This window comes from Hevea brasiliensis, chromosome 3, assembly GCF_030052815.1.
Source record: "Hevea brasiliensis isolate MT/VB/25A 57/8 chromosome 3, ASM3005281v1, whole genome shotgun sequence".
Classification (NCBI taxonomy): Eukaryota; Viridiplantae; Streptophyta; class Magnoliopsida; order Malpighiales; family Euphorbiaceae; genus Hevea; species Hevea brasiliensis.
The window spans coordinates 101,873,523-101,898,186 of record NC_079495.1 but is presented as its reverse complement, the minus strand read 5'-3'; the positions used below and the strand labels follow the sequence as shown (position 1 = coordinate 101,898,186).

The following is a 24,664-nucleotide window of genomic DNA, read 5'->3' as shown; positions in this document are numbered from 1 at the left end:
AGGAAAATAATTTTATATTTTCAAAAAATATTTCATTTTCCTTAAAAATACTAAATTTTTTTTAAATAAAAAAATTCTTTAATTGATTAATTTTTTAAGTGTTCCAAAAGCTAAAAAATATGAAAAACATTTCTCAAAACATACATAGCCTAAAAAATTGCATATTATATATTAGACATGTTCAACAACGTCTAGAAGTAAAATAGAAAAGAATAGGTTCATGCTCCAGGTTTCAACTCTGAAGTGGAATTTCCCCACACATTCAATTTAGAAAGTGATGGAAATCGGTCCCTAATTAAAAATAGAAAACCATGGACATCTATGTTTAATTTTATACTTGCAAACACTTTTATTAGGAATCAATAAAATTTTGAAACAAATTAATTCTGAAATTTTAATTGTATATATCTTACAAATATATTTCAAATTCAAGTTACTAAATTAGATAGAATTGTTATCAATGTTAATTGATTAGGCCAAGTTTTAAATCAAATGGTCAGAAGCTGTTTACTTGGCTAATTGTGTGTTTGCACATACTATATTAGGTCAACATAGAATGCTTTAATTAAAGGTTATTGAAATTGATTCTAAATATTTAAAGGCATGCATAGATTGTTTTACTTGATGAACCACTTCAATTCGTGTATGTGGTTAGGCTATTTTAACAAGTTGATGTACTTAAATAAGAGATGATTAATTATTAAGTACTTTTCAATTAAAGTGTGTAAATTTATATTTTTAATTTTTCATATTCCTTAAGAAAAATTATTAATATGTTTTGAAGAGTTTGATTATTTCCTCTTTGATTATATTACCCATTAATTAACGCACAACTATGATTAGAAGCCTAATAAATATAGCAATGATTTATTTAATTATGAATATCCATAGTAAGCTAGCCACGTGTCATACATAGTTTTATATTTTTTTAATGATTAAATTAAATCTTATATAATTGCTTATTTTTCTCTTGTTAGAAATTGATTTATGGAATCATGTTTGACGAACGAAGCTTGATTCATTTAGTTTATGACTTTGAAGCCCTTAAATTTCGCTATGGTATTTTGATTAATTTTTTAATTAAGTTATTTTTGACAATATTTTTGTACTCATTCAATTTATTAAATAAGACTATTTAATTTGTATATACTCTTTTTAACAATTGTAATTACTTGAAATTAACTCATGAATAAATATTTAGTTTATTGAAATGTGGATTTTATAATTACTTTTTATTCAATTATGAGTGATTAATTCCATTGGCCAATGTGATTGTGTGATGATTAATTTATTTTTATTTGTGAATTATTTAATTAATCGAATGTATATTCTAATGCTAAATATATACCAAATAAAAATAATATTTGAGAACAATAATTTTCTCGATTAGTATCAGGGATAACATCCCTAATGTATTAAATTAACATTAAATTTAGAAATAATTAAATCTAGTTATCCACTGTAATATAATATATAGGGACGATAGTAGTCTTTTCCAATACTATAAAGATTATAATAGTCTCTCTAAGAGAGAATAACAATTATTTTCGTAAATTAAGGATGACAATTGTCTCTTATATAATAAGGATGACTATTATTCTTCAATATGGAGAGAACTCTAGTCCTCATATTAAACAATGATAATCGTCCTCAAATATGAGAAAAACTATTGTTTCTTAATATAAGGACTACTCTACTCACCATGTTAGGGGATGATAATCCTCTGAAAAATGAGGACAACTCTCTTCCTTAAAAATGGAGAGGATTTGGGAATAGTTGCTAAGGGGAGGGATAACATTTGTTATCCCCTAAAGTTTAGGGGATGATTCTCTTGAGGTTTTAGGGGATAATTTCATTATCCCTAATCTCACTTTTTTAACAAAAAAAGGACCTTAAATTGGATGACACATTTTACGTCTCTAGTCAATGATATGTCCCAGGTGGTTGCAAGCTACAAAGTCCACCGCCACCCTATTGTTGTCTTTGTCTACCGCTGCAGCAAAGTTTAGCTTGGTGATTAAATGCTCGGGTGGAGGTTGCCATGAAGTAGGAGGCGATGATGGAGTACCTACTAGACGAGGACCATGTGCAATGGCGATTAGAAAATCTTCATAATGATGCATGGCCGCGTTGATGATCTCTTGACAGGTGATATCTTTACCATTAAATTAACTAATGCAATCCTACCCTAGATAAAAGTTGATTGCTAGATAACTCATGTTCCTTTTTCACATGCGAAAGAGAAGAACAAAGTTCATTCCAGCAATCAATCATGGATGAATGAGCAAGCACAGTGGACCAAAGCCTTAGAAGAAAATTAATTCAAGCCTCAGTGGATGAATTAGCATATTATTCGTTTAGAGTTTGATAATCCGATTATCTGTTTAACCCTTGCCAATAACGAGGAGGACTCTAAGTATTAATAGATTGCTTATTGCTACAATTCATTAAGAATTATTTTATTTATTAAATTATTTAAATAAATAAAAAAATTATCAAAATATTTATTTGATTGAAATATTTAAAAAATAATCAAAATATTTTTATTAGGAAAATAATATTATAATTTCAACATTAAATTAAATTAGTGATAAAATAAATATTTTTATATTCTAAATTATATTTTAAATTGAAGAAATAAATTTTATTATAAATATAATATAGTTATTTATTGATGAAATTTTGCCTGTACGCTGGAGTCAAACTAGTGTTGGAAGAATGCTTAGAAAGGGTCATGGGCGTAGGACTGCCACGTGGAAGTTGAGGATCATGAAGGAGCAGCGTTGGGGTTCGCGTGGTGCAAGTGTGTAACAGGCTAAGCTTTCCCATGTTTGGGTCAGATTTTCTGTGCTTCCAGAAGCGGCCGTTTCCGGTTCCATCGGGGCGCTTTTTTAATTTTTTTTTCTTCTTTTTTGTATTCTTTGTGATTGCCAATAAGATAGTGCCAAGTGTGTCATATAAGTCAAAAAAAGGTACAGCGACGATGATGTGACTCAAAACCGTCAACCGAATTATATTAATTCTTCATTTATTATTGAAATTTTCTTTATTTTATAAGAATATTAATACCATACATATATTGAAACTAAATGCTCTATAAATAAAATAATGAATGAATTTAAGTTTCCGTATATTTAGTGAAAAAATAATTTATATGTAAAAAAGTATTTTTTAAATAAATTATTTTTAAAAGTTTTTTTATAAAAATATTTTTTATTATTTAATTATAATATTAAATTATTGATATCCGTAAATCCTAAATATTTAGTCACATAGCTCAAATCAACCCGTAAATAAAGAAAATAGTAAGGTAGCTTAATAGTCAACTACTCTAGTGCTCAAATTAGTGATATTGATAGAAAGAAAGAGAGAAAGAGAGAATGAGTAATTAAGAGTTATGTAATCAATTTAAAAGTGTACATGATTAATAGTTATTTTTCATATTTATAGATTAAAATCTAAGTAGCTGTTATAACTATCTATAATAATTTTAAATATATGACTAATATTCTAAAGTTTACTCTTAAAAATCTGACTTTACCATTAACCAATATTATTAATGCTCGGTACGGTTGATGCTTAGTCTATCGGGCGAGCATCTCCACTCGTTTTCTTATGTTTACTTGTGCCTGTTGGGCCTCATTGACATGAGCATCATTTTGCGTAGTCTGAGTTATCTGAGACTTCTTTTACTCGGTCTGGGTAGTATAGACCTTGCTTGCTTGAGACAATTAAACCAAGGCACGTGATGGTTTAATTAGCTCTCTAATGATAATTTTTCTTCTTTGCTCTAACTTTTTGACTGAGCATAAACACTGTTAATTGTTAAGTTGGATTCTTCGATCAAGTGCTAATTATTTGAATTGATTTTGAGTGGAGCATTGTTAATATGTATTTATATTATATATGTATAAATATTTTCATATTTTATAAAACTGTTAAAATCAAGAAAATAACTTTATCTCTTAAAAAAATATATTATTTTATTTAAAAATGATAAAATTTTCTTTTTGAATAGAAAATATTTTTTGTTGTCTAAAATTTTTAAGTGTTATAAACACTAAAAAAATATAAAAAATATGTTCTAGAAGAACCTAAAAAATTACATATTATTTGACATGTTCAACAACATCTAGAAGTAAAATAGAAAAGAATAGGTTCATGCTCCAGGTTTCAACTCTGAAGTGAAATTTCCTCCTACAATCTATTTAGAAACTGACGGAAATTAGTCCCTAATTGAAAACAGAAAACCATGGACATCAATGTTTAATTTTATATTTGCAAAAACTTTTATTCGAATCAATAAAATTTTAAAATAAAATTTTGAAATAAATTAGTGTATATATATATATTTTTTTTTTTTTTTCTAATTCTTTGTCAATTATATGTGAGTTTAGATTAAAATGAGCCTCCTTAGAAATTTTTTTATTAAAATTTGAAAATTTTAACTTAAGCAAGTATTTGAGGATTTAACACAACAAATTTTTTATTTAAAAAAAAGAAAAAATTAATGAGAAATTCAAAAATGGTAATTTTAGAAAATTTAAAATTTTACCTTTTTTTTATAATGAAATCATTAAATTTAGAAAGGGAAAAATTTATCTATGAATTCTTAAATTTATGAATTTTATTAAATAAAATTAAATTTAAATAAAATAATTTTTCAAATAACTTTAATTATGGATATGTCAAAGGAGAAGTTTGAATTCACCGAACAGTATAATAAAAAATTAATTATAAATTTATAAATAAATCATGTAGTTTGATTTAATTTATTGATCAAAAGTATATTATTTATTAAAAAATTATAAATGAGTTTAATTTTTTTAAAATAAATTTTAAGTCAAATTTATCAGATTTTAGAGTTTTTTTTTTTAATCTGATTTTAGGGTTTAAAACCTAAGAAATTTATTTTTGTGGTTGAAATTTGAAAAGCGATCGCATGGATGGACCGTAAAAGTGGCGTGCAGTGGACTATGGTTAGGTGATTTTTCCAGCGTACAGAGCCAAATGTAACGAAAACGAAATTTGGGAAACAAGAGAAGGCAGATACGGCGCCCGCCCGGGGTTGGGTGCTGATCACGTGACACTAATCCAAACAAACCATTTGTGAATTTCTATGTACACTTCCTGTGCTTTCTGCGCAGTCCTTCCTACAGTGATCTATCCCGTTGCTCACTCAAATTCAAATCCAATACCACCAGAAACTAAATGCTTTGATGGCGATGGAGATCATGAGAGACCGCGGAATGGAGGAAACAATCTTGGAGACCATCAAGACTTGCCAACAGCGGCAGGAAGCTCCTTTGCTTTGGGCTATGGAGGTTGGAAAATGCCTTGTTTCCTTGGGGATGAGATTGCCTAGCCCTGAGTTGGGGCATGTGCTTGTCCCTTATCTCTGCTTCAACAATAACCACCCTTCCCTCTGGAAGTTCCTCCAACAAGCTCTCTCCTCTCGCCTCCTCTATCCCATCCATATCCTGTCCCTCCTCTCCGCCAGGTTCCATTCCTCTCTATCTAATTTCAGTATATTTGTTTGCTTGGACGACGTTGCATTAGTTCTGTCCTCCTTTAATGACGCGTCGTTTTTGCAGAGTTATTCCTAATCGACGGTCTCAACCAGAGGCTTATAGACTCTACCTTGAATTGCTCAGCCGATATGCATTTTCACTTGATTCAATTGGCGAAGAAGCTTGCAAACAGAAGTATGTGTTTTAATCCTATTCTTGTCCTTGTTTATGTACTTGTAGGTGTAGGTGGTTTGACTTGAGATTTTACTATTACGAAGAAATGGTTAATAACATTCTTGGATTTTTATTTTTTTTCTTTTAAAATAATGTTAAATTTGTTTTTATTTTAAGTGAATTTTCAGTTCTCATCGTGATTGGCCTGATTTATACGACATTGATTGGTTAGAATGCTGGCTAAGAAGTATGTAGTACTATTTCTTATTTAATCACGCTAATTTAACTATGGGAATCATCCTCTGCTGGTTTTGTAGGATAATAAAATCTGTTGATGTTGCTCTGCAGCTTTCCCATACTTATAGAGTTCAGGTTCAGGAGCTTGGACATGTTCTGGTGCTCTTCTTTTTTAGTATTGTTGTTGGCTTAATTGATAGCACATTCAATGATTGGGGATTGCGGATGAAGTCCTCAGATATACCAAGTGGACCATTAGGAAATGCTGATAACAAGGATATGGATGTTGATGCCTGGGGGAACTATAATATCGGAAGATATGAGCATCGTGAACTTTTAAGGAAAACAAATTCTCTTTTTGCCATAGAGGTGCTGGTAAAACTAACAGAAAGTAGAAAGGCCATGGTTCTACTCCGCATTGTTTACTTGAACATGTATGGTACATTATTCTCCATTCAATTTGCCTTTGCATGAACTTTAAAAAAATATAAAAAATCCTGAATTGCGTTTTGCAGTTTGTTATTCTCAAGTCAAAAGAGATTATACTATGATGTGCATGGATTGTGCTGAAAACGCATAGTTTATTCCGAGCATATTTCCGGCTCTTCACTAATTTCCACAATCAATTTTTTAATTAATTTTGTGGGTTCTCAACTTGTATCTTGTAACGGCTTGAATTTTAATTTTGTTCCTATACCTTTGAGCTTGGTTTCCTAGGCAGGTGTATTACATTAGGGATTTATATAAATTTATGCATACATATCCACGTGAATCAACTGTTTATATTTTGCTAAATCCATAAATGTTATATTGTCCAAACTTATAAGAGTTTGAACAAATAAGCATCATTTATGCGCAAATCATGATGAAAGAGAACACAAATTGCCAATAAGGTCACAATGCATCATGCATGTGATTAATCATTTTTAATATTTTCCATTGTTTATTGTATTCTGTGATGCATAATATTTGCTTTCTTATAATTGACGTGTACCCAGTATGAATTTCCAAGATCTACCAAACTTGTTTCTGAAATTAAATGTCCTTTTTCACATTTATTTTACATTAAATAGATAGGACAAGACCATTTGGCATTTGGTTCAACATCTGGGCTGCAGCAAGTGGAATGAGAAGGCAGTGGCTGTTGTGTTTCTGTTTTATGCTTTTGTTAAGAATTCAATAGTAGGGTAGGAAAGACAAAGACATATACTTTTCTCCCATCTTTATTTGTTAGCTACAATTGCAGTCGTAGTTTTTGACTTTTTGTCTAACTAAATTTGGGCAAAAAATCATCTTACTTCTTAAGTTGTTTGCCTGCGATAAAGACTTGTATCTACAGAAATTATCTTCATTCAGGAATTTTATTATAATTATAATTATTATTTTATTTTATGTTTTTGTAGGCCTGAAATATTCAATGGCCTCCTGCAGAGGCTGTTGTTTTACAAAGCCAATAAATTGGTTTCCTCCAATATGGAATCTGCTAACCAGCTTTTGGAAAGATTGTCAGCCAATATTCAGAGAGTTTATGATTTTGAATACCAGTTAAACAGGCACCAGATCATTCAAATGCTTGTTGATATTAAACCAAGCAAGCCTATTTCTTATTGCAATTCAGAGTCTGGGCAATCTTCTTGTTGGGTTCCCTTTGATATATACATGGAGAATGCGATGGATGGGAAGCAACTTCATATTAGACCATCTGTAGCTATACTTACAGGTAATTCTTTTGAAGAGTTATCTTGTTCTGGCCAGTTGCATAAACACAGATATAAATGCTCTCTTTATTTATTTACATTTTGATTAAATAAAAATATTGTGTTTGAAAGCTGCAAGGGCTTTTTTTTTTTTATTTCCTAATTTGGATGTTATAATTGCAGAAACAATTAAGACCCTCCAAGTGTTTAACCGTGCCAGCTGGCAAGAAACTTTTCTAGCACTTTGGCTTTCAGCTCTTCGGCTTGTGCAACGAGTTGAGATGATCCCATTTCAACATTTGTTTATTGGAGAATATATTCTAAACATATAGATAATACTTATTTTAAGCTCCGTGATTTTTTCCCAGGAACGCGACCCTGTGGAAGGTCCTATTCCACATCTTGAATCTCGTCTTTGTGTCCTTTTGACTATTGTACCCTTGGCAATTGCTAAAATTTTGGAGGATGAGGCATCTTCTGTTCAGGGAGCTGGAAAATCTGGTTGTATGGATAGGTTAGAACGTCAAGTGGAAGGGAATGGTCAAACTTCAAGGAAACATGAACTTATTTTATCTCTCCAGGTCCTTGGAGATTTCTCTGGTCTCTTGTGCCCTCCTTCATCTGTCATGGGTGCAGCTAATAATGCAGCTCTAATGGCAGCTAGTTTCATTTCTAATTCCAAAAACACAAAGAGTGGTTCAGGCGATGCTAATCGTACTGATCCTTCTGTCAATGCAGGTAACTTGGGAATAGTGTAGTTGACTCTTCGTATTGTGATTCATAAGAGGCACAAAGGGATCTTGGAGCCTTGGCAGAAAGTGTTGGCATGCACCTAACATATATTAATTGCAAATGAAAAAAAAAAGGGAATTCAAAATTAGGATTAGGCATTCATAATAAATTCAAAGTATAAGTTTGATAACATAAAAGAATACCTAATAGTTATAAAAAATTTAGAATATTAGAACCAAGAACAACCAGCCTCATGAACTTTTTTTTTTTTAAAACGTGCACAAATTATATGCATATCTAAATAGCTGTGAGGCTTTTATTTACTGGTCCATGCTGCGAACATACTAATAAGCCACCTAAAATTGTGATTTATGTAATATTAGGGCTTTTTCCTAATCCCAATGCATTTATCAACCTTTGTGATAATTGTGACTCTTCTTCTGTCTGTAGTACTAATATTTGCTTGCACAAACAAAAAATGAACAGGGTAAAAAAGAGAATATGAAATGCATCAAAATGATTAACAGGTGATGAAAGAGGTTTGTTCAAATTTCAAAAAAAAAAAGTTGAAGAAGGGGCCAAGGGAGGGCAGGATGGGGATGGATAGAAAGAGAGAGATTACCTCGACGCGATGCTCCAAAAAATTGGCCTTTTTTTTTGGTGAGATTTAAGGTGTGTATCATGATGGAAACAATAGTATTGGAAGCAGGCAATTATTGAGTTCGTGATCAGGTAGAAATCCAATGACTTTCCTGCACTGCTGACAGTGTTTTTGGGGAAATTCTGGAGAATTGATACTGGTTTCTGGCGGATATGCAAAGTTGCAAGTCTAGTGGTGGACTTGAACGGTTATAGAACTTGACAGTGATGAAATTTCTGTAGGCATGCCTTGGCAGCGATGCATGTGCCTCTGTGATGTTGCCTTTCCATTACCTAGAGGAGGCACTGGCACCTTTAACAACTATGATAAATAATACATGGGTTCAACTAACCATTGATCTTTTTTACTTTCTGAATCTTTTCATGATATTTTAGCTATTTTTTATGCTTGTCAGGTGGAAACATGTGGCACCTCATTGTAGAAGCTTGCATTGCAAGAAATTTAATTGATGTATCTGCATATTATTGGCCTGGCTATGTGTCTGCTTCAGTTATCTCACTGGTGTCAGATTTACCACCAGTTCAAAAATCTCCGTGGTTAACATTTATGGAAGGAGCACCATTGAATAATTCTCTTGTAAATTCACTTCTTACAACTCCTGCTCCATGGTAAAATGAGAAAAAAAATTTCCAATTTAAATTTCAGATTAGAAAAATTGTTAATGTGTTAATTTGATTTCTTTCGTTGCTTCTGCTAAAGTTTAGCAGAGATAGAGAAGTTATATCATATTGCATTAAATGGGTCAGCAGAGGAGAAGTCGGCAGCTGCCAAGGTTCTTTGTGGTGCATCCCTAACTCGTGGATGGAACATTCAGGTAGCATAGCACTTCACTGATGCTGAAATATTCCAATTTAGCTGTCATCAGAACTTCTTATATGTGAACTCTATGGGATACATGATCATGTGTAGATAGAGAGTTCTAATTCAACGAAAAATTAAATGTATATAATTTGTAAAATTTCTTTGACAACTGGAGGTAATGCATTTTGAATCTTACAAAATTCATGGAAATTTGATAATGATAATGTTTTTCTGTTCAGATGAGTAAAGTAACCCTTGTTTCCTTGATTCCTTCAATGTAGTGCAATTTGAAAGAAAAGTCAAGTCAGGTACCGTTTTTAATGTACATTTTGAATGACAATATAACTCTCAAATGAACGTAGTGAAAGCATGAGCTGTAAAGATGGTGAGATGAACATTGGGCCAAGATACTTAAAAATGATGTACTAATGAATTAATAGAAATCTCAATCAAAAGGAAATGAGCATAGTAAAAAATATGAACTGTAAAGATGGCATAGTGGCATGTACCTTCTACAAAGAATTTTTATGGAAAATGCATAAGCACATCAGTATTGTAACTTTTTGTTTTGCTTTCCTTGTTTATTTTATTTGTCTGTTAAAGTTTGACCAGCCATGCTTTATAGAACCAAATACATATCAGTTCATATGGGAAAGAAACCAAATGCATATCAGTTCATTTGCGAAAAGAATAGTGTATGTTTTAGAAAGTCTCTTAAATCAAAACTTAAGAAGCATAATAAATCAGAAAATAAATAAAAGCTCCAGAAGGTTTGAGAGGCCAAGAAAGATGCTGAGTTGTATAGTTGAGATGTATCCCCAGTAAGACAGAATAACGTTGAACAAGATTATCTGTATTACTCAAACTCAAGCCACTGTGAGGAGCTAACAAGGATATACAAGTGCCAAAAAGAAAAATAAACCAAAAATCATATTCAATGAAGATTAATTAATCATGTAAAATAAATTGTAAGAAAAAAAATATTTCTAGTTGATTCTAAAATCAAATTTAAAGTTAATGTAGACAAGCAAAATCACATAACTGTAAATAAGAGGCCAAAAAGAAAAATATAATACAGAGACTCAGAGATCAAGTGAACTCAAACCAGAGTAGAAAATCCACAAGCAATCTTACAGGTAGAATTAAATCAACCATTATATACACTAAACCAAAACCATTTGACAGATTAACAAGTAACCCCAAGTTTTCTTTTCCTTTTTCGCCGGGTGAAGCTCTAGACTGGATGCAGAATCCAAAAAAAGGGACACCTAAAGGTAAAATTTGTTCTTCTATTCGAGTAAAAAGAAGAATAATAAAACCAAAAAAAATACCTATAGCAAAAATAAAATCAGAGTGGAAAATGAAAAATCTTATTCATTACTGAAACAGAGCTCCTTTTATAGGAGAGTTGCATACTTTTTCCTGTTCAAACCCATACCGTCAACTATTACATTACTTTTCCTAAATTTCTTCCTAAATACATGGAGCATCACATATTTTTTACCAAACCAGATTTGGCTCTCTGATTGGAGATTACATAATATCAAATTATTAAAATGTTTGTTGCTGTAGAGTTCCTAGCAAAAAGTTCCATTAACTTCAACACTCCTTCTTGGAATTTTTGCTAGATACTCCAAGCATACTTCTAAGCTTATGAAATCTTGCCTTGGGAAGAGCTTTGGTCAGTATATCAGCAATCTGAACTTCTGAGCTACAATAAACAAGTTTAACTTCTTTGTTCTTCTCAGCTTCTCTAATTGAATGAAACTTAACATTGATATGCTTTGTCTTTCCATGATGAACTGGATTTTCAGCAATGGAAATTGTAGATTTGTTGTTACATCTGATCTCTGTGGCTTCATGTTGCTCTATTCCAAGGTCTTTAAGAATCTTTCTCAACCAAATAGCTTGGTTTGTTGCTGCAGCAGCTGCTACATTCTCAGCTTCTGCAGTAGACTGAGCTACAACCTCTTGTTTTCTTGAAACCCCATGAAAACATGCCTGACCCCAGTGAAAAACAATAGCCAGTTGTGCTCTTCATGTCATCAATACTTCCAGCCCAGTCATTATCCACAAATCCATTCAAGCTTCCATTCTTCATCGATCTAAACCAGATTCCAAGTTGAGTTGTGCCTTTTAAATACCTCAACACTCTTTTCGCTGTTGCAAAATGAGTTTTTGATGGCTGTTGCATAAATCTCTAAAGAAGACTAGCTGAATGCATTAAATCTGGTCTTGTGGCAGTTAGATATAAGAGACATCCAATCAAACTTCTATAGCTTCTTGCATCTGCCATTTCATCTCCATCTTCCTTAGAAAGCTTGGCATTCAAAACCAGTGGAGTTGGAATTGGTTTGCTATCTTGCATCTTGAATTTCTTCAATATTTCCTGAGCATACTTCTGTTGACAAATGAAAATTGCATCCATGGACTGATGAACTTCAAGTCCTAGAAAATATTTCATATCACCAAGATCAGTCATCTCAAATTGCTTCTGCATTTCATTCTTGAAATTTATCAACTCTTCCATATTGTTTCCTGTCACCAGCAAATCATCTACATAGAGTGACACAATAAGAACATCATCATTGGAGAATCTCTTCACATATAGAGTAGCATCATTCTCACTCCTGATATTTTTACAGCACAAATAGGTGTCTATCCTGCTGTACCAGGCCCAAGGTGCCTGTTTTAAACCATATAGTGCTTTCTCCAGTTTATATACTTTATCTTCGCTTCCTTGGACAATGAAGCCTTCAGGTTGAGCAACATAAATCTCCTCCTCAAGATAGCCATTTAAAAATGCTGATTTAAAATCTAAATGGCAAATTTTTCACTTCAATTGGGCTGCTAGACTAATCAAAATTTGAATGGTGTCCATTCTTGCTACCGGTGCAAAAGTCTTAGTGAAATCAACTCGTGGCTGCTGAGAGTATCCCTTCACTACCAGTCTTGCTTTATATTTGTTGACTAAACCATTGGAATTTAATTTTAGCCTGTACACCCATTTAACCCCAATGACTTGCTTGTTTTTTGGTTTATCAACTAACTTTCAGGTTTTGTTCTTCTCGATCATTGCTATTTCTTCCTTCATTGCTAACTTCCATTCTTCAACATCACAAGCATCTTCAAACGTGGAAGGCTCAACAATTGTTCTGCTGCATCTATGATAAATTTCAGAAATTGGTCTAGTACCTCTAACAGCATACTCATCATCACTTCCAGATTTAGGTGCTAAATTCGAGTTTAAACTTTTATCTTCAATAGTTTTTGCAGACCTCTTTTGAACCTGAGAATCATTCCAGTCCCAATAAGTATCTTCATCTACCCTTACATCTCTGCTGACAAAAACCTTCCTTGTTTTGATGTTGAAAACTCTATAACCCTTAGATTGAGAACTATAGCCAATCAAAATACACTTTTCAGCCTTTTCATCGAGCTTGTCCCTTTTTACATCTGGTATATGAGCATAACAAATGGAGCAAAAGATTTTCAGGTGTTTGACTGAAGGCTTAAATCCACCCCAAGCTTCTAGAGGAGTCATACCACGCACAGCCCCTTGTAGGAAGTCTATTTTGCAAGTGGATAGCAGTATTTACAGCCTTTGCCCAAAAATACTTTAGCAATTTCTTCTCAAAGATCATGCACCTGGCCATCTGAAGTACTGACCTGTTCTTCCTTTCTGACACCCCATTCTGTTGTGGAGTATAGCTAACTGTTAATTGGTGTTGAATTCCCAAGTCTTCACAAAACTTATTGAAATCACTAGACGTGTATTCCTTTCCATTATCTGTTCTCAAATTCTTTAATTTGCAGCCACTTTGAGCTTCAACATGTGCTTTAAGTTTTTTGAAAACAGAAAAACACTTCTGACTTTTGCTTGAGCAAGTAGACCCAAGTCATTCTTGTGAAATCATCAATGAAAAGGATAAAATACTTATTGTCATTGAGTGAAGGAGTGCTCATTGGCCCACAAACATCTGAATGGACCAACTCTAATTTTTCATTGGCTCTCCAAGCACCAGAAATGGGAAATGGCAATCTATGTTGCTTTCCTAACCGACAACTTTCACATACATCAGATAGAACTTCAATAACAGGCAAATCTCTAACAAGTCCCTTCCTTTGAGCAAATTGGACTGATGTTAAATTATAGTGACCAAGTCTCTTATGCCATAAAAAAGATTCATCAATATTTCTACTACTCCTACAAGCATGCAAGAAAATTGAATTCCAATTCAAAGGGAAACTTCGATTTTCCATAGACACATCAGCTAGCTCATTACTACTAGGATCCACAATTACACAATGATTATTTTTGAATGTCAAAGAATAGCCTTTTTGCATCATCTGACCCACTAATAGGCTCCAGGTTGTTAAAAAATTCTGCATTGCTGGTCAATGTGTCGAGTGCAAGCACTATCAAGAAACCAGGATGCTTTATTTTCAGATCCACCCATCATCATAGCCATGAATAATTGCTCCTCCTTAACTTCTTTTTCAACAAAATTGATTTGCTGAGTCTGTTGCCCAAGTTGAGCTTGCTGCCCCGGCTGCTTCTGTCTGCAATATCTTTCAATGTGACCAGTCCTTTTGCAAAATCTGCGTTGCAAAGGAGGTGGAGTCTTTCCCTTATACCAACAATCATTCTCATGATGACTTGTTCTCTTACAAGTTCCACAAGGTGGGAGCTTGTTTTTCCTCCTTGTTTGCCTTTCAAATTCAGGCTGTTTGTTTTTTTTCTAATTGATCATCAGTAAACTTCTTACCATCTTTGGAAGTAGATGGCTTGAGCCTCATCTTTGCTTGAAAGGCAGCCTCAACACTTCCTTCACTTCTAATATTTCTCCTTTGTTCTTGAGTTTCAAGAGCTCCAATTACCTCAGCCAAGGAAATAGTACTGAGATCTCTGGAGTCTTCAAGAGAGGAAATTTTAGATTCAAACTTTTCTAGCAAACTAATCAAAACTTTCTCAACCACTTTCTCATCTGAAATGTCTTCTCCCATCAACCTCATCTTGTTTACAACCTCCATCAGTCGGCTTGTATAATCTTTAATGGACTCTGTCTCCTTCATCTTCAAATTCTCATATTCTCTCTTCAAAGTGAGCAGCTTCATTTGCTTTGTTTTCTCAGTTCCTTCAAACTCTTCTTTAATCTCATCCCATGCTTCTTTTGCTGTTTCACAAGTCATTATTCTTGTGAAAATAGTTTCTGACACAGCAGAGTGAATGCAAGTAAGAGCTCTGAACTTTCTACTTTTTTCTTCTCTATGATTCTTAATCTGTGCCAGTGATGGATCATTAGGCAATGGAGGAGGGTCCTGGCTTTTCTCCTCTGCATCCCAGAGATCAAAAGCTTTGAGATAAGCTTTCATATTTACAGACCACAATTGATAATTCTCTCCTGTGAAAGGAGGAGGTGCTGGAAATGAAGATGATGACATCTTGAAATTTTCTGGATTTTCTCTCTTACTCTCACTAATTTTCTTCTCTCTTTTTTCTGGTATTTCTCTCTCACCTCACCAGTCCCTCAAGAACATGAAAAAGCTCTGATACCATTTGTAGCAAAAATAAAATCAGAGTGGAAAATGAAAAATCTTATTCATTACTGAAACAGAGCTCCTTTTATAGGAGAGTTACATACTTTTTTCTGTTCAAACCCATACCATCAACTATTACATTACTTTTCCTAAATTTCTTCCTAAATACATGGAGCATCACATATTTTTTACCAAACCAGATTTGGCTCTCTGATTGGAGATTACAAAATACATAATATCAAAATATTAAAATGTCTGCTGCTGCAGAGTTCCTAGCAAAAAGTTCCATTAACTTCAACAATACCAGCAAAGACCAAAATGAAATGAAGCAGAATCCAAAGTACTCAGAGCCATGGAAAGAAGATAAAAAGAACTCACAGAGAATCCCTGGATGTGAAATAAAAGCTTGGAATCACTTGTATGTTGCTTGCATAGCTCTCTTGTTAGCCCTACCTGGTCTAGATTGTAGCTGGAGTAAATGTAGCCTACTATTTTCCTAGCCTACCTAGAATAATCCCCTGACTGGTATATTTGTAACTGAATGTGCTTTCTTCTTCCTAAAGATGATTTTGGGATCTGTTTGAAGAGTTTCTGTTATCTGTTTGTTGATTCGGAAATTCTTGATTGAAACGTGTTTTTATTTTTTAGGACCTGGAACAGTTGGTTTTAGCACTTCTTCATATTTGTAGATGTTCTTATGTATTGTTGACATTGTATGTTTCTTTGTTAGGAACATGTAGATATTCTTATAGGTTGTTGACATTGTATGTTTCTTTGTTAGGAACATGTGGTGCACCATGTGGTGAAGCTTCTTTCTCCTCCTATTCCTTCTACACATAGTGGACAAAGAAGTCACTTGGTTGATCATGTGCCTATGCTGAGTGCCATTCTTTTTGGAGCTTCAACAATTGACAATGTCCATATACTTTCTTTACATGGTGTTGTAAGTAAAATACTATGACTGTCTTTTGGATGCACCTTTAGACTCTTCCTGATATGGAATCTTTTTCTTTTTATTTTTTTCCTGGATGTAAAAAGAATTTTTATTAAGGAAGAAAGAAAAAAGATATGGAATCATTTTGAATTGCATATTAGGTATTATTACCTAGTCATCAGGCTAGACAATCTGCTAAAGTGACTTCGAATCCATGTGGAAGTCTTCAAGTGACTCTGTAACATTTATACATAATCTTTTAACCATGTACTGGAACTACCAAGAGATGGATATCTTGAAAATATAGCTGCTTAGTGGGCAATGTAGGTTTCCGATAGACAGTTTATACTGTGTTATTATGGTTCCAACAGGAACTGAAGCATATATGCTGACCCCTTGGATAGCTGGTGCTTCAACTACTCTGGATTATGCTGTTGTTTACATACTGATTTATTTTTACATACTGATCTCTTATTTCCATTGATTTATAGGCATCAATAAATCATTGAAATTTGAATATCCTTGCTTTCTGAAGTATTCATCTTTTTTATATTTATACAGATTCCTGAAGTAGCTGCTTCTTTAATGCCTCTTTGTGAGGCATTTGGGTCCCTTGTTCCTACATCAAGTAACAAATCAAGCTCAGGTGATGACCCCTCGATTTACATGGTTTTTTCTAATGCTTTTCTCTTTCTTCTTCGTCTATGGAAATTCTATAGACCCCCTCTCGACCAGTGGTTGTCGGAAGGAGGAGCATTTGGAGGTGGGCTTACCTTGGAGTATCTTTTACTGTTGCGCAATAGCCGCATTGCATCATATAATTCTGCTGCTTCAAATGAAATCAACAATGATTCAGTCCAGTTTCAACCAACATCTGATAAGCATGTATATATTGATTTTTATCCCAAATTACGAGCTTGGTGTTGTCAAAACAAATCCTGTGTTGCTTCAACAGTATCTGGACTCTCTACTGGAAATCCTGTTCATCAGGTTGCTAACAAAATTTTAAACATGATTTACTCAAAAATGACTAAAACGGTGTCTTCTTCGGGGAATTCGTCAACATTATCGGGCAACAGTTTATCTGGGTCCGCGTCAAGTAGTGGAGAAGATCCTTACCAGAGACCCATGCTTCCTGCATGGGAAGTGTTAGAGGCCATCCCTTTTGTGCTTGAGGCAGTATTGACAGCTTGTGCTCATGGAAGGCTTTCATCTCGGGACTTGACAACAGGTTAATAAAGGCTAGCATCTCTTATTTGCTCAATAAATTTTTAGATTTTCTTTTCTTCTTTTTGATTGTGTTGACTGTTGATTAATGCATTGCTTTGGATTGAAATTTCCTTTTTGTCATTAGCAGAAAACTGGACATGTTTATTGGAAGTAAAATTGAAGTCTCTGTATGATGTGTTTTTTCAATTAATCAGGATATGAACACAGCACCTAAAAAGTTCTTGGATGCTTGCAGGCCTGAGGGACCTCATTGACTTTCTTCCTGCATCTATTGGAGCTATCATCAGTTACTTTACTGCAGAAGTTACTCGGGGTACATGGAAACCAGTTCCAATGAATGGAACAGATTGGCCTAGTCCAGCAGCTGTCCTTTCATATGTCGAGTCTGAAATGAAAGAAATACTTTCTGTTGCAGGAGTTAAATTTCCAAGCTGTTCCTCTGGTAGGGTTCACTGGATACTTTAAATTTTATGTTGTCCTACTATAACAATAATCTATTCTAATTTCATTTTGACTTGACCGCTTATATATGGGTAAATATATAAATCAAATTTCACATGAGCAACAACAAAGTATTGTGCAATGAAATGTGCACCTTAGTTTGTGCATTTCTGGGTTATAAATGGTAAGGTCACTGCTCGGTTATGGTCTGAAGAAGATTCTTTAGATGGGAGAATTCTATCTTTGATGTTTTTGCTTGAAGTGGTTATGCTCTTGAGATTTGATCTGCAGCTCCTTCCAGTTGCAAGCCTTAAACTTTTACTACTGCATTAAACAATGGTCTCTATAGCTAGAGATCAATTAGACTATTCCCTTTTTATTTTGACTATTAATGGTGTTCAGGACAACTGCTTGGGATATGGCTCCTTTTGGAGTGAGCCTTGTTTTGTTGGGGCCTTTCCTTGGTGAAAACTTGTTGCTACCTGCTAGTTTGTATTTAGTGTCTTTTTTGGTTTTCTCCTTGCCATTGTGGAATCCTTTTGATTTTGGTGCCATTTGGCTAAACCGTTTCTAATAATTGGATGCATATTATAAATTAACTGATAACACATATAGATCTGTTGCTAATGATTAAGATTACTTATTTTCTTTGCTACTAACTTTTTGTAGCTGCAGGGCTTTCACCTGTCATGCTTCCATTGCCAATGGCAGCTCTGGTCAGTTTAACCATTACTTTCAAACTCAACAAGGGCCTTGACCACATTCATTCTGTAGTTGGGCCAGCTTTGGAGAATTGTGCATCAGGTTGCCCTTGGCCCAGCGTTCCTATCATTGGTTCTCTGTGGGCCCAAAAGGTCCGTCGCTGGCATGATTACATAGTTTTATCATGTGCTCGCTCAGTATTCAGGCAAAATAAAGAAGCAGTTGCTCAGCTCCTACAAAGTTGCTTCTCATCATTTTTAGGATCAGCTAATGCTTCAACATCTTTGCTAACCTATCAGAGTAGTGTGTGTGGCCTACTGGGTAGCACTATAGGGGTTTCTAGTGGTATTGGATCCTTGGCACCAGGGTTTCTTTACCTTCGCTCTTGTCATACAATACAGGATATTCAGTATGTGAATGGCGTGATTACAAGTCTTGTAGGAGAACATGCTAGGGAATCAGCTGCAAGATGGCCAAGCACAAACTCCTCTTGCCTGAAGTCTAGTCAAGCTTCTTTATCCCTTGCTGCTACAAAGGCAAGGGAGGCAGCCATTCTGGGTGCAAGTCTTGTTTGCGTGTCAGGGGGGATGAATCTTGTGCAAGAGCTTTACGTGGAGACTATCCCAACCTGGTTGCTCTCGTCCAGGGAAGAGAAACATGGTGGGGTGAGTGTTGTTTCCCGTATAGTGGAAGGATATGCGATGGCATACATGTTGATTTTGACAGGGTCATATGCATGGGCCGCTGGGGTCAGATCTCCAGCGTGGGCATTGTCTAGAAGGGCCCATATAGTTGGGACCCACATGGACTTTTTGGCAGGGGTATTGGAAGGAAACATATCACTTGGCTGTCACCCAGCCACTTGGAAAGCTTATGTCTCTTGTTTAGTACATTTACTGGTGAGTTTTACCCCAGCCTGGATTCAAGAAGTGAGGCTGGAAACCCTGAAGAAATTAGCCAGTGGATTGAGAGGATGGCATGAATGTGAGTTGGCTCTCTCTCTGCTTGAAAGAGGGGGGGTTGCAGCCATTGGTTCAGTAGTTGAACTGGTCAATGACTCAATGTAGTTAATTGAGTTCTGAATCATAAAATGTAGTATCCATTCTCCACCCTGAATTCTTTTGAATGAAATTGTCGTGATCCAATTAGAGCATGATAACAAAAGTTCTGCTCTGCCTTTGTTTGTTGGAAGCAGCTCAACTATGTCTGGACTCTGGAATAGAGAGCGAGTTTCTGAGTTTTGCTAGTGGCAAGGGGACAAAACTTTTCTGGGTAATTGGCTCAGATCATTGGGAAATATTAGAATTTTAACTTCTTTTTTATTAAGGCTTAGTCATTGTTGTTCTTCTTCTTCATTTTCATCAGAAGAGCGGCACACTGTTCGTTACATAGAGTATATATGTTAGGAAACAACAAATGTTTGATGATTTGATGAAAAAAACTGTAGAAAGCATCTTTATGTTTTCCAATTCCAGTTTTCTTTTTAATCTGTTACATCTTTGTTCTCTTTTCTTCTACTTATTTGCATCTGTTTTAGTGCCTATTCTGCACATAACTTACTCTACAGTTTCGTCAACTTTTGTAAAGATAATTACATATTGTGCAAGAATTAGTATGAAACATTTTATTAGGTTTCCAATGTAAGCATGTGTTTACACAGTAAAGCAAATATTCACATTTACAAAGTTCGAGTGGGGCATTTGCATGATATTATAGGATGAGCTTGGTTCAGTGTAAATAATTCTCATATAGATCTCAGAATGTTCATTTATGAGCATAGTTGCATGTTAAAATTTAGATACTAGCCTTTTTTTTATTTCTGTTTAGAGCTAGATCCTAGCCAATTCACATGGGTATTAAAAAAGATGTGGGGAAATTATTTTATGCAATATAATCAATAGATTTTGATTGTTATTCTAATATAATCAATAACTATAATAGAAAATGCTTGGTGTACAAAAAAAATCTTACAAAAGTTGTACAAATGAAATGAAATGTACACTTTAAACTTAAGTTATTTAGGCTCTAAATTAATTTGGTTTCTCCTCAAAATCATTTCCCTCTAAAATTTAACCAATCATAAGTCTCTTATTTTTTGACCAATAAGGTCTTATCAATCTTTTAATTAATTATATCCCACCAATTTTTTAACCAATCAATCGCTCGTATTAATCTCTCAACAATTTATAGCTCATCAAAATTTCAATCAATTATGTCTAACCACACTAAAAATTTAAATAATCACAACTGATTTATATAGTATGTTAAAATCGAATCAAATCAGATTAGTTGAACCGATTTAAATGAGAACCAGATCAACAACTGGTTCGGTTCAAGCTTTAATCCATTTATTTAGCAAATTGGAGTTGACCCATCCAAATCGGGTGAGTAACCGGTGAACTAATTAGAACATAAATTAAATAGATATAATCAATTAGATTAATTAATCAAGTAATTATTAATAATTAGATCATGAATCAAGTAACTATGTTCAATTGCAACATAATCAATTAGATAAATAAATCAAGTAACTAATAGCAATTAGATCAATTAATTAATTAGATGTTAAACAAGTAACTATGATCAATTAGATCATAATTAAGTATTATTGAGTATTTTATCAATTAATCAAATAGATCATAAATTAAGTAATATAATTAATTAGATCATAATCAAGTATAATAAGATATTCTATCAATTAATCAAGTAGATTATAAATCAAGTAATTATAACCAATTAGTTATTTTATCAATTAATCAAGTATATCATAATCAATTAGATCATAAATCAAGTAACCATGATCAATTACATTATCATAAAGTGTAATTGAGTATTTATCAATTAATAAAGTATATCATATTCCATTACCTCATAAATCAAGTAACTATAATCAATTACATCATCATCAATTACTATAGTATATTTTATCAATTAATCAAGTAGATCATAATCAATTATATCACAATCAAGTAACTGTGATTAATTAGATTATAAATCAAGTAATTATGATTAATTATATCATAATCAATTAATCAATTAGATAAGAGTGAGCATTACTTGGTTCAAATTGAAATAACCGATTGAACCAAATTAATTCAAAAATTCAATTAGGTTTTTATAGAAATTTGGTTCGGTTTAATTTTTATTTATAAATTTTTCGATATATTTGGTTTGGTTTTGAAAACAACATAATATTTTTCTTTTTCTTTTTCCTCTTATAAAAATCAAATTGCCTAATCAATTAGATCATAAATCAAGTAACTATTATCAATCAAATCATAATCAAGTACTATCGATATTTTATCAATTAATAAATTAGATCATAAATCAATTTATTATGATAAATTACATTATAATTAAGTACTATCGGATATTTTATCAATTAATCAAATAGATCATAAAACAAGTAACTCTAATAAATTATATCATAATCAATTAGATCGATTAATCAAGTAACTATTAACAATTAGATCATAATCAAATATTAATGAATATTTTATTGATTAATTAAATAGATCACAATTAATTAGATAATAAATTAAGTAATTATTGTCAATTATATCATAAATAATTAATAAGGATGTACATTATTTGGTTTAGATTGAAATAACCAACTGATGGAACTAAATTAATTTGAAATTTTGATTTTATTTTTATTGAAATTCAGCTCGATTCAATTTTTAGTTTTGAATTTTTTGATTTATTCAATTCGATTTTAAAGATAACATATTTTTTCTTTTTTCCTTCCTTATGTGAATATCAGACTGCCTAATCAATTAGATCATTAATCTAGTAACTATGCTAAATTAGATCATAATTACCTAGATCAATTAACTAAGTAACTATTAATAATTAGATTAATTAATCAATTAACAATTAAGCTATTAGATCATAAATCAAGTAATTATGATTAATTACACCATAATCAATTAGAACAATTAATCAAGTAATGATTAATTAATTCAAATTTAAATTAATTAACTATTATCAATAAAATTATAATAAAGTACTATCGAATGTTTTATTAATTAATCAAATATACTATAATTAATTAGATCTAAATCAATTAATCATGACCAATTACATCATGATTAAGTATTATCAATATTTTATCAATTAATCAAGTGTATCACAATTAATTAGATCATAAATCAAGTAAATATGATCAATTATATTACAATCAATTAAATCGATTAATCAAATAACTATTAACAATTAAATCAAGTACTATCCAATATTTTATAAATTAATTAAATAGATCATATTCAATTAGTGCATAAATCAGCCACGATCAATTACAACATGATCAATTAGATAGGGGTGAGTATTATTTGATTCCAACCGAAATAAGTAATTGATTGAACATAATTAATTTGAAATTTCGGTTTAGTTTTTGTACAAATTTAGTTCGATTCAGTTTTTATTTTTGAATTTTTTAGTGATATGGTTTGATTTTAGAGAAAACATAATATAAAACCCTTTTTTTCTCCCTCTTGTGAAAATCGAATCACCTAATTAATTAAATCATAAATCAAGTAATTATGATATAGTGGATCATAATTAATTAGATCAATTAATCAAGTAATTATTAACAATTAGATTAATTAATCAAGTAACTATTAGTAAAATAAATCATAAATCAAGCAACTATATCAAGTATATCATAATTAATCAATTAGATAAGGTCAAGCATTATTTAGTTCAGACCGTAATAATCAGCCGGACTGATTTAATTCATAAATTCAGTTTTATTTTTGTAGAAATTTGGTTAGATTCAATTATTATTTTTGAATTTTTTAGATTATTCGGTTTGATTTTAGAGACAATATAATATTTTCTTTTTTTCTTTCTCTTCTGAAAATCGAATCATCTTCCATTATTATAAAAATTAAAGGGTGTATGAGATAGAAAATATAAATTTAATTCGAGAAAAAATCGAAAATACATACATGAAAAAAATATTTCAGATGGGTATAGAGTTTTTTACTCGAGAATAAGTTATGGAATTAAAGGTTAAGATGTGTCATTATTGATTAAAGTAATGATGGACTCTGATAAGTTAAAAGAATGATGAGTTCTGATAGGTTAAATAAATAGTGAAATAGCCTCTTATTAGTTAAATAATTAGTGGAACATAATATATTTGAAAATTAATGATATTTAATTGAATGATCAATAATAAAAAAAAAATTATAAATTTTAAAATTAAAATCATAAAAAGCTAAATAAATATTATACATTAAAAAGTTACCATAAATTTATTAAACTATCCCTATTTATATATTTTTATATATAAATTTTTATACACCTAATTAAGTCCAACTATAATACATAGGCGATGAACTCTAAAATTTTTTGGAAATATCATTGGTCTAAAATTCCTCGGAGATCTGATAGACGTCTTTCTCTCGAAAATGAAGTTGCGAGAAGATGCCGACAATCAACCATTTGTTGGGATGCAGGCCATGTGCTTCGTTTGGCAAGAGCATTGAAGAGCAAGAGACTAAGATTCAAGAATGGGAAAACCCAAAAAAAAGGTTAGTTCAATATTAAAGGGATCGAGCAAAGGGGAAAAACATGTTTTTAGTAATTGACCATCCTGTCCTAAAATTAAATATATGTTCTGTTGTGTACATAAAAATCTTGTATATCTTATGGGACCCTCTCAACTTTGAATTCTAATAATTTCTTCCTATAATTTGATCATATTAAGTATCAGTTTAATATTATAATTTTTTAAAAATAAAAGCATCATTTTAAATATTATTAAAAAAATTTTAATTATTTTAATATTTTTATAATTAAAATTTATTAAATTTAATTTTAAATTATTTTTAATAATTTTAATTAATATATTTTAAAAAATATTTTACTTAATAATAACTTTAAATAATAATGCTAAACAAATTCCAAACATAGTTTTTATTTGCTATTATATCTACGAGATATACAAAGTAAAAACATCTATTTTATATAATAATCAAAATTAACATATTTAAATAAA

At 32.0% G+C, this 24,664-nt stretch overlaps 1 protein-coding gene across 5 annotated transcripts; it reads left to right on the top strand.

Annotated features, from left to right (window-relative positions):
• Positions 1–4,967: 4,967 nt before the first annotated feature.
• Positions 4,968–20,154, top strand: LOC110668732 (mediator of RNA polymerase II transcription subunit 33A). Of its 5 annotated transcripts, none has more exons than XM_021830077.2 (12): positions 4,968–5,500; positions 5,595–5,705; positions 6,002–6,355; positions 7,325–7,641; positions 7,802–7,893; positions 7,987–8,356; positions 9,406–9,619; positions 9,711–9,825; positions 16,135–16,296; positions 16,849–17,518; positions 17,753–17,959; positions 18,634–20,154. In XM_021830077.2, the coding sequence occupies exons 1-12, from the start codon at positions 5,220–5,222 to the stop codon at positions 19,725–19,727; spliced, it is 3,987 nt and encodes a 1,328-aa protein (XP_021685769.2). In that variant the 5' UTR covers positions 4,968–5,219; the 3' UTR covers positions 19,728–20,154. The 5 variants fall into 5 exon arrangements, with proteins under 5 accessions (XP_021685769.2, XP_021685768.2, XP_021685771.2 ...); XM_021830076.2 differs by having other exon boundaries at positions 18,628–20,154; XM_021830079.2 differs by lacking the exon at positions 4,968–5,500 and adding an exon at positions 5,862–5,931 and having other exon boundaries at positions 6,033–6,355; positions 18,628–20,154.
• The last annotated feature ends 4,510 nt before the right edge of the window (positions 20,155–24,664 follow it).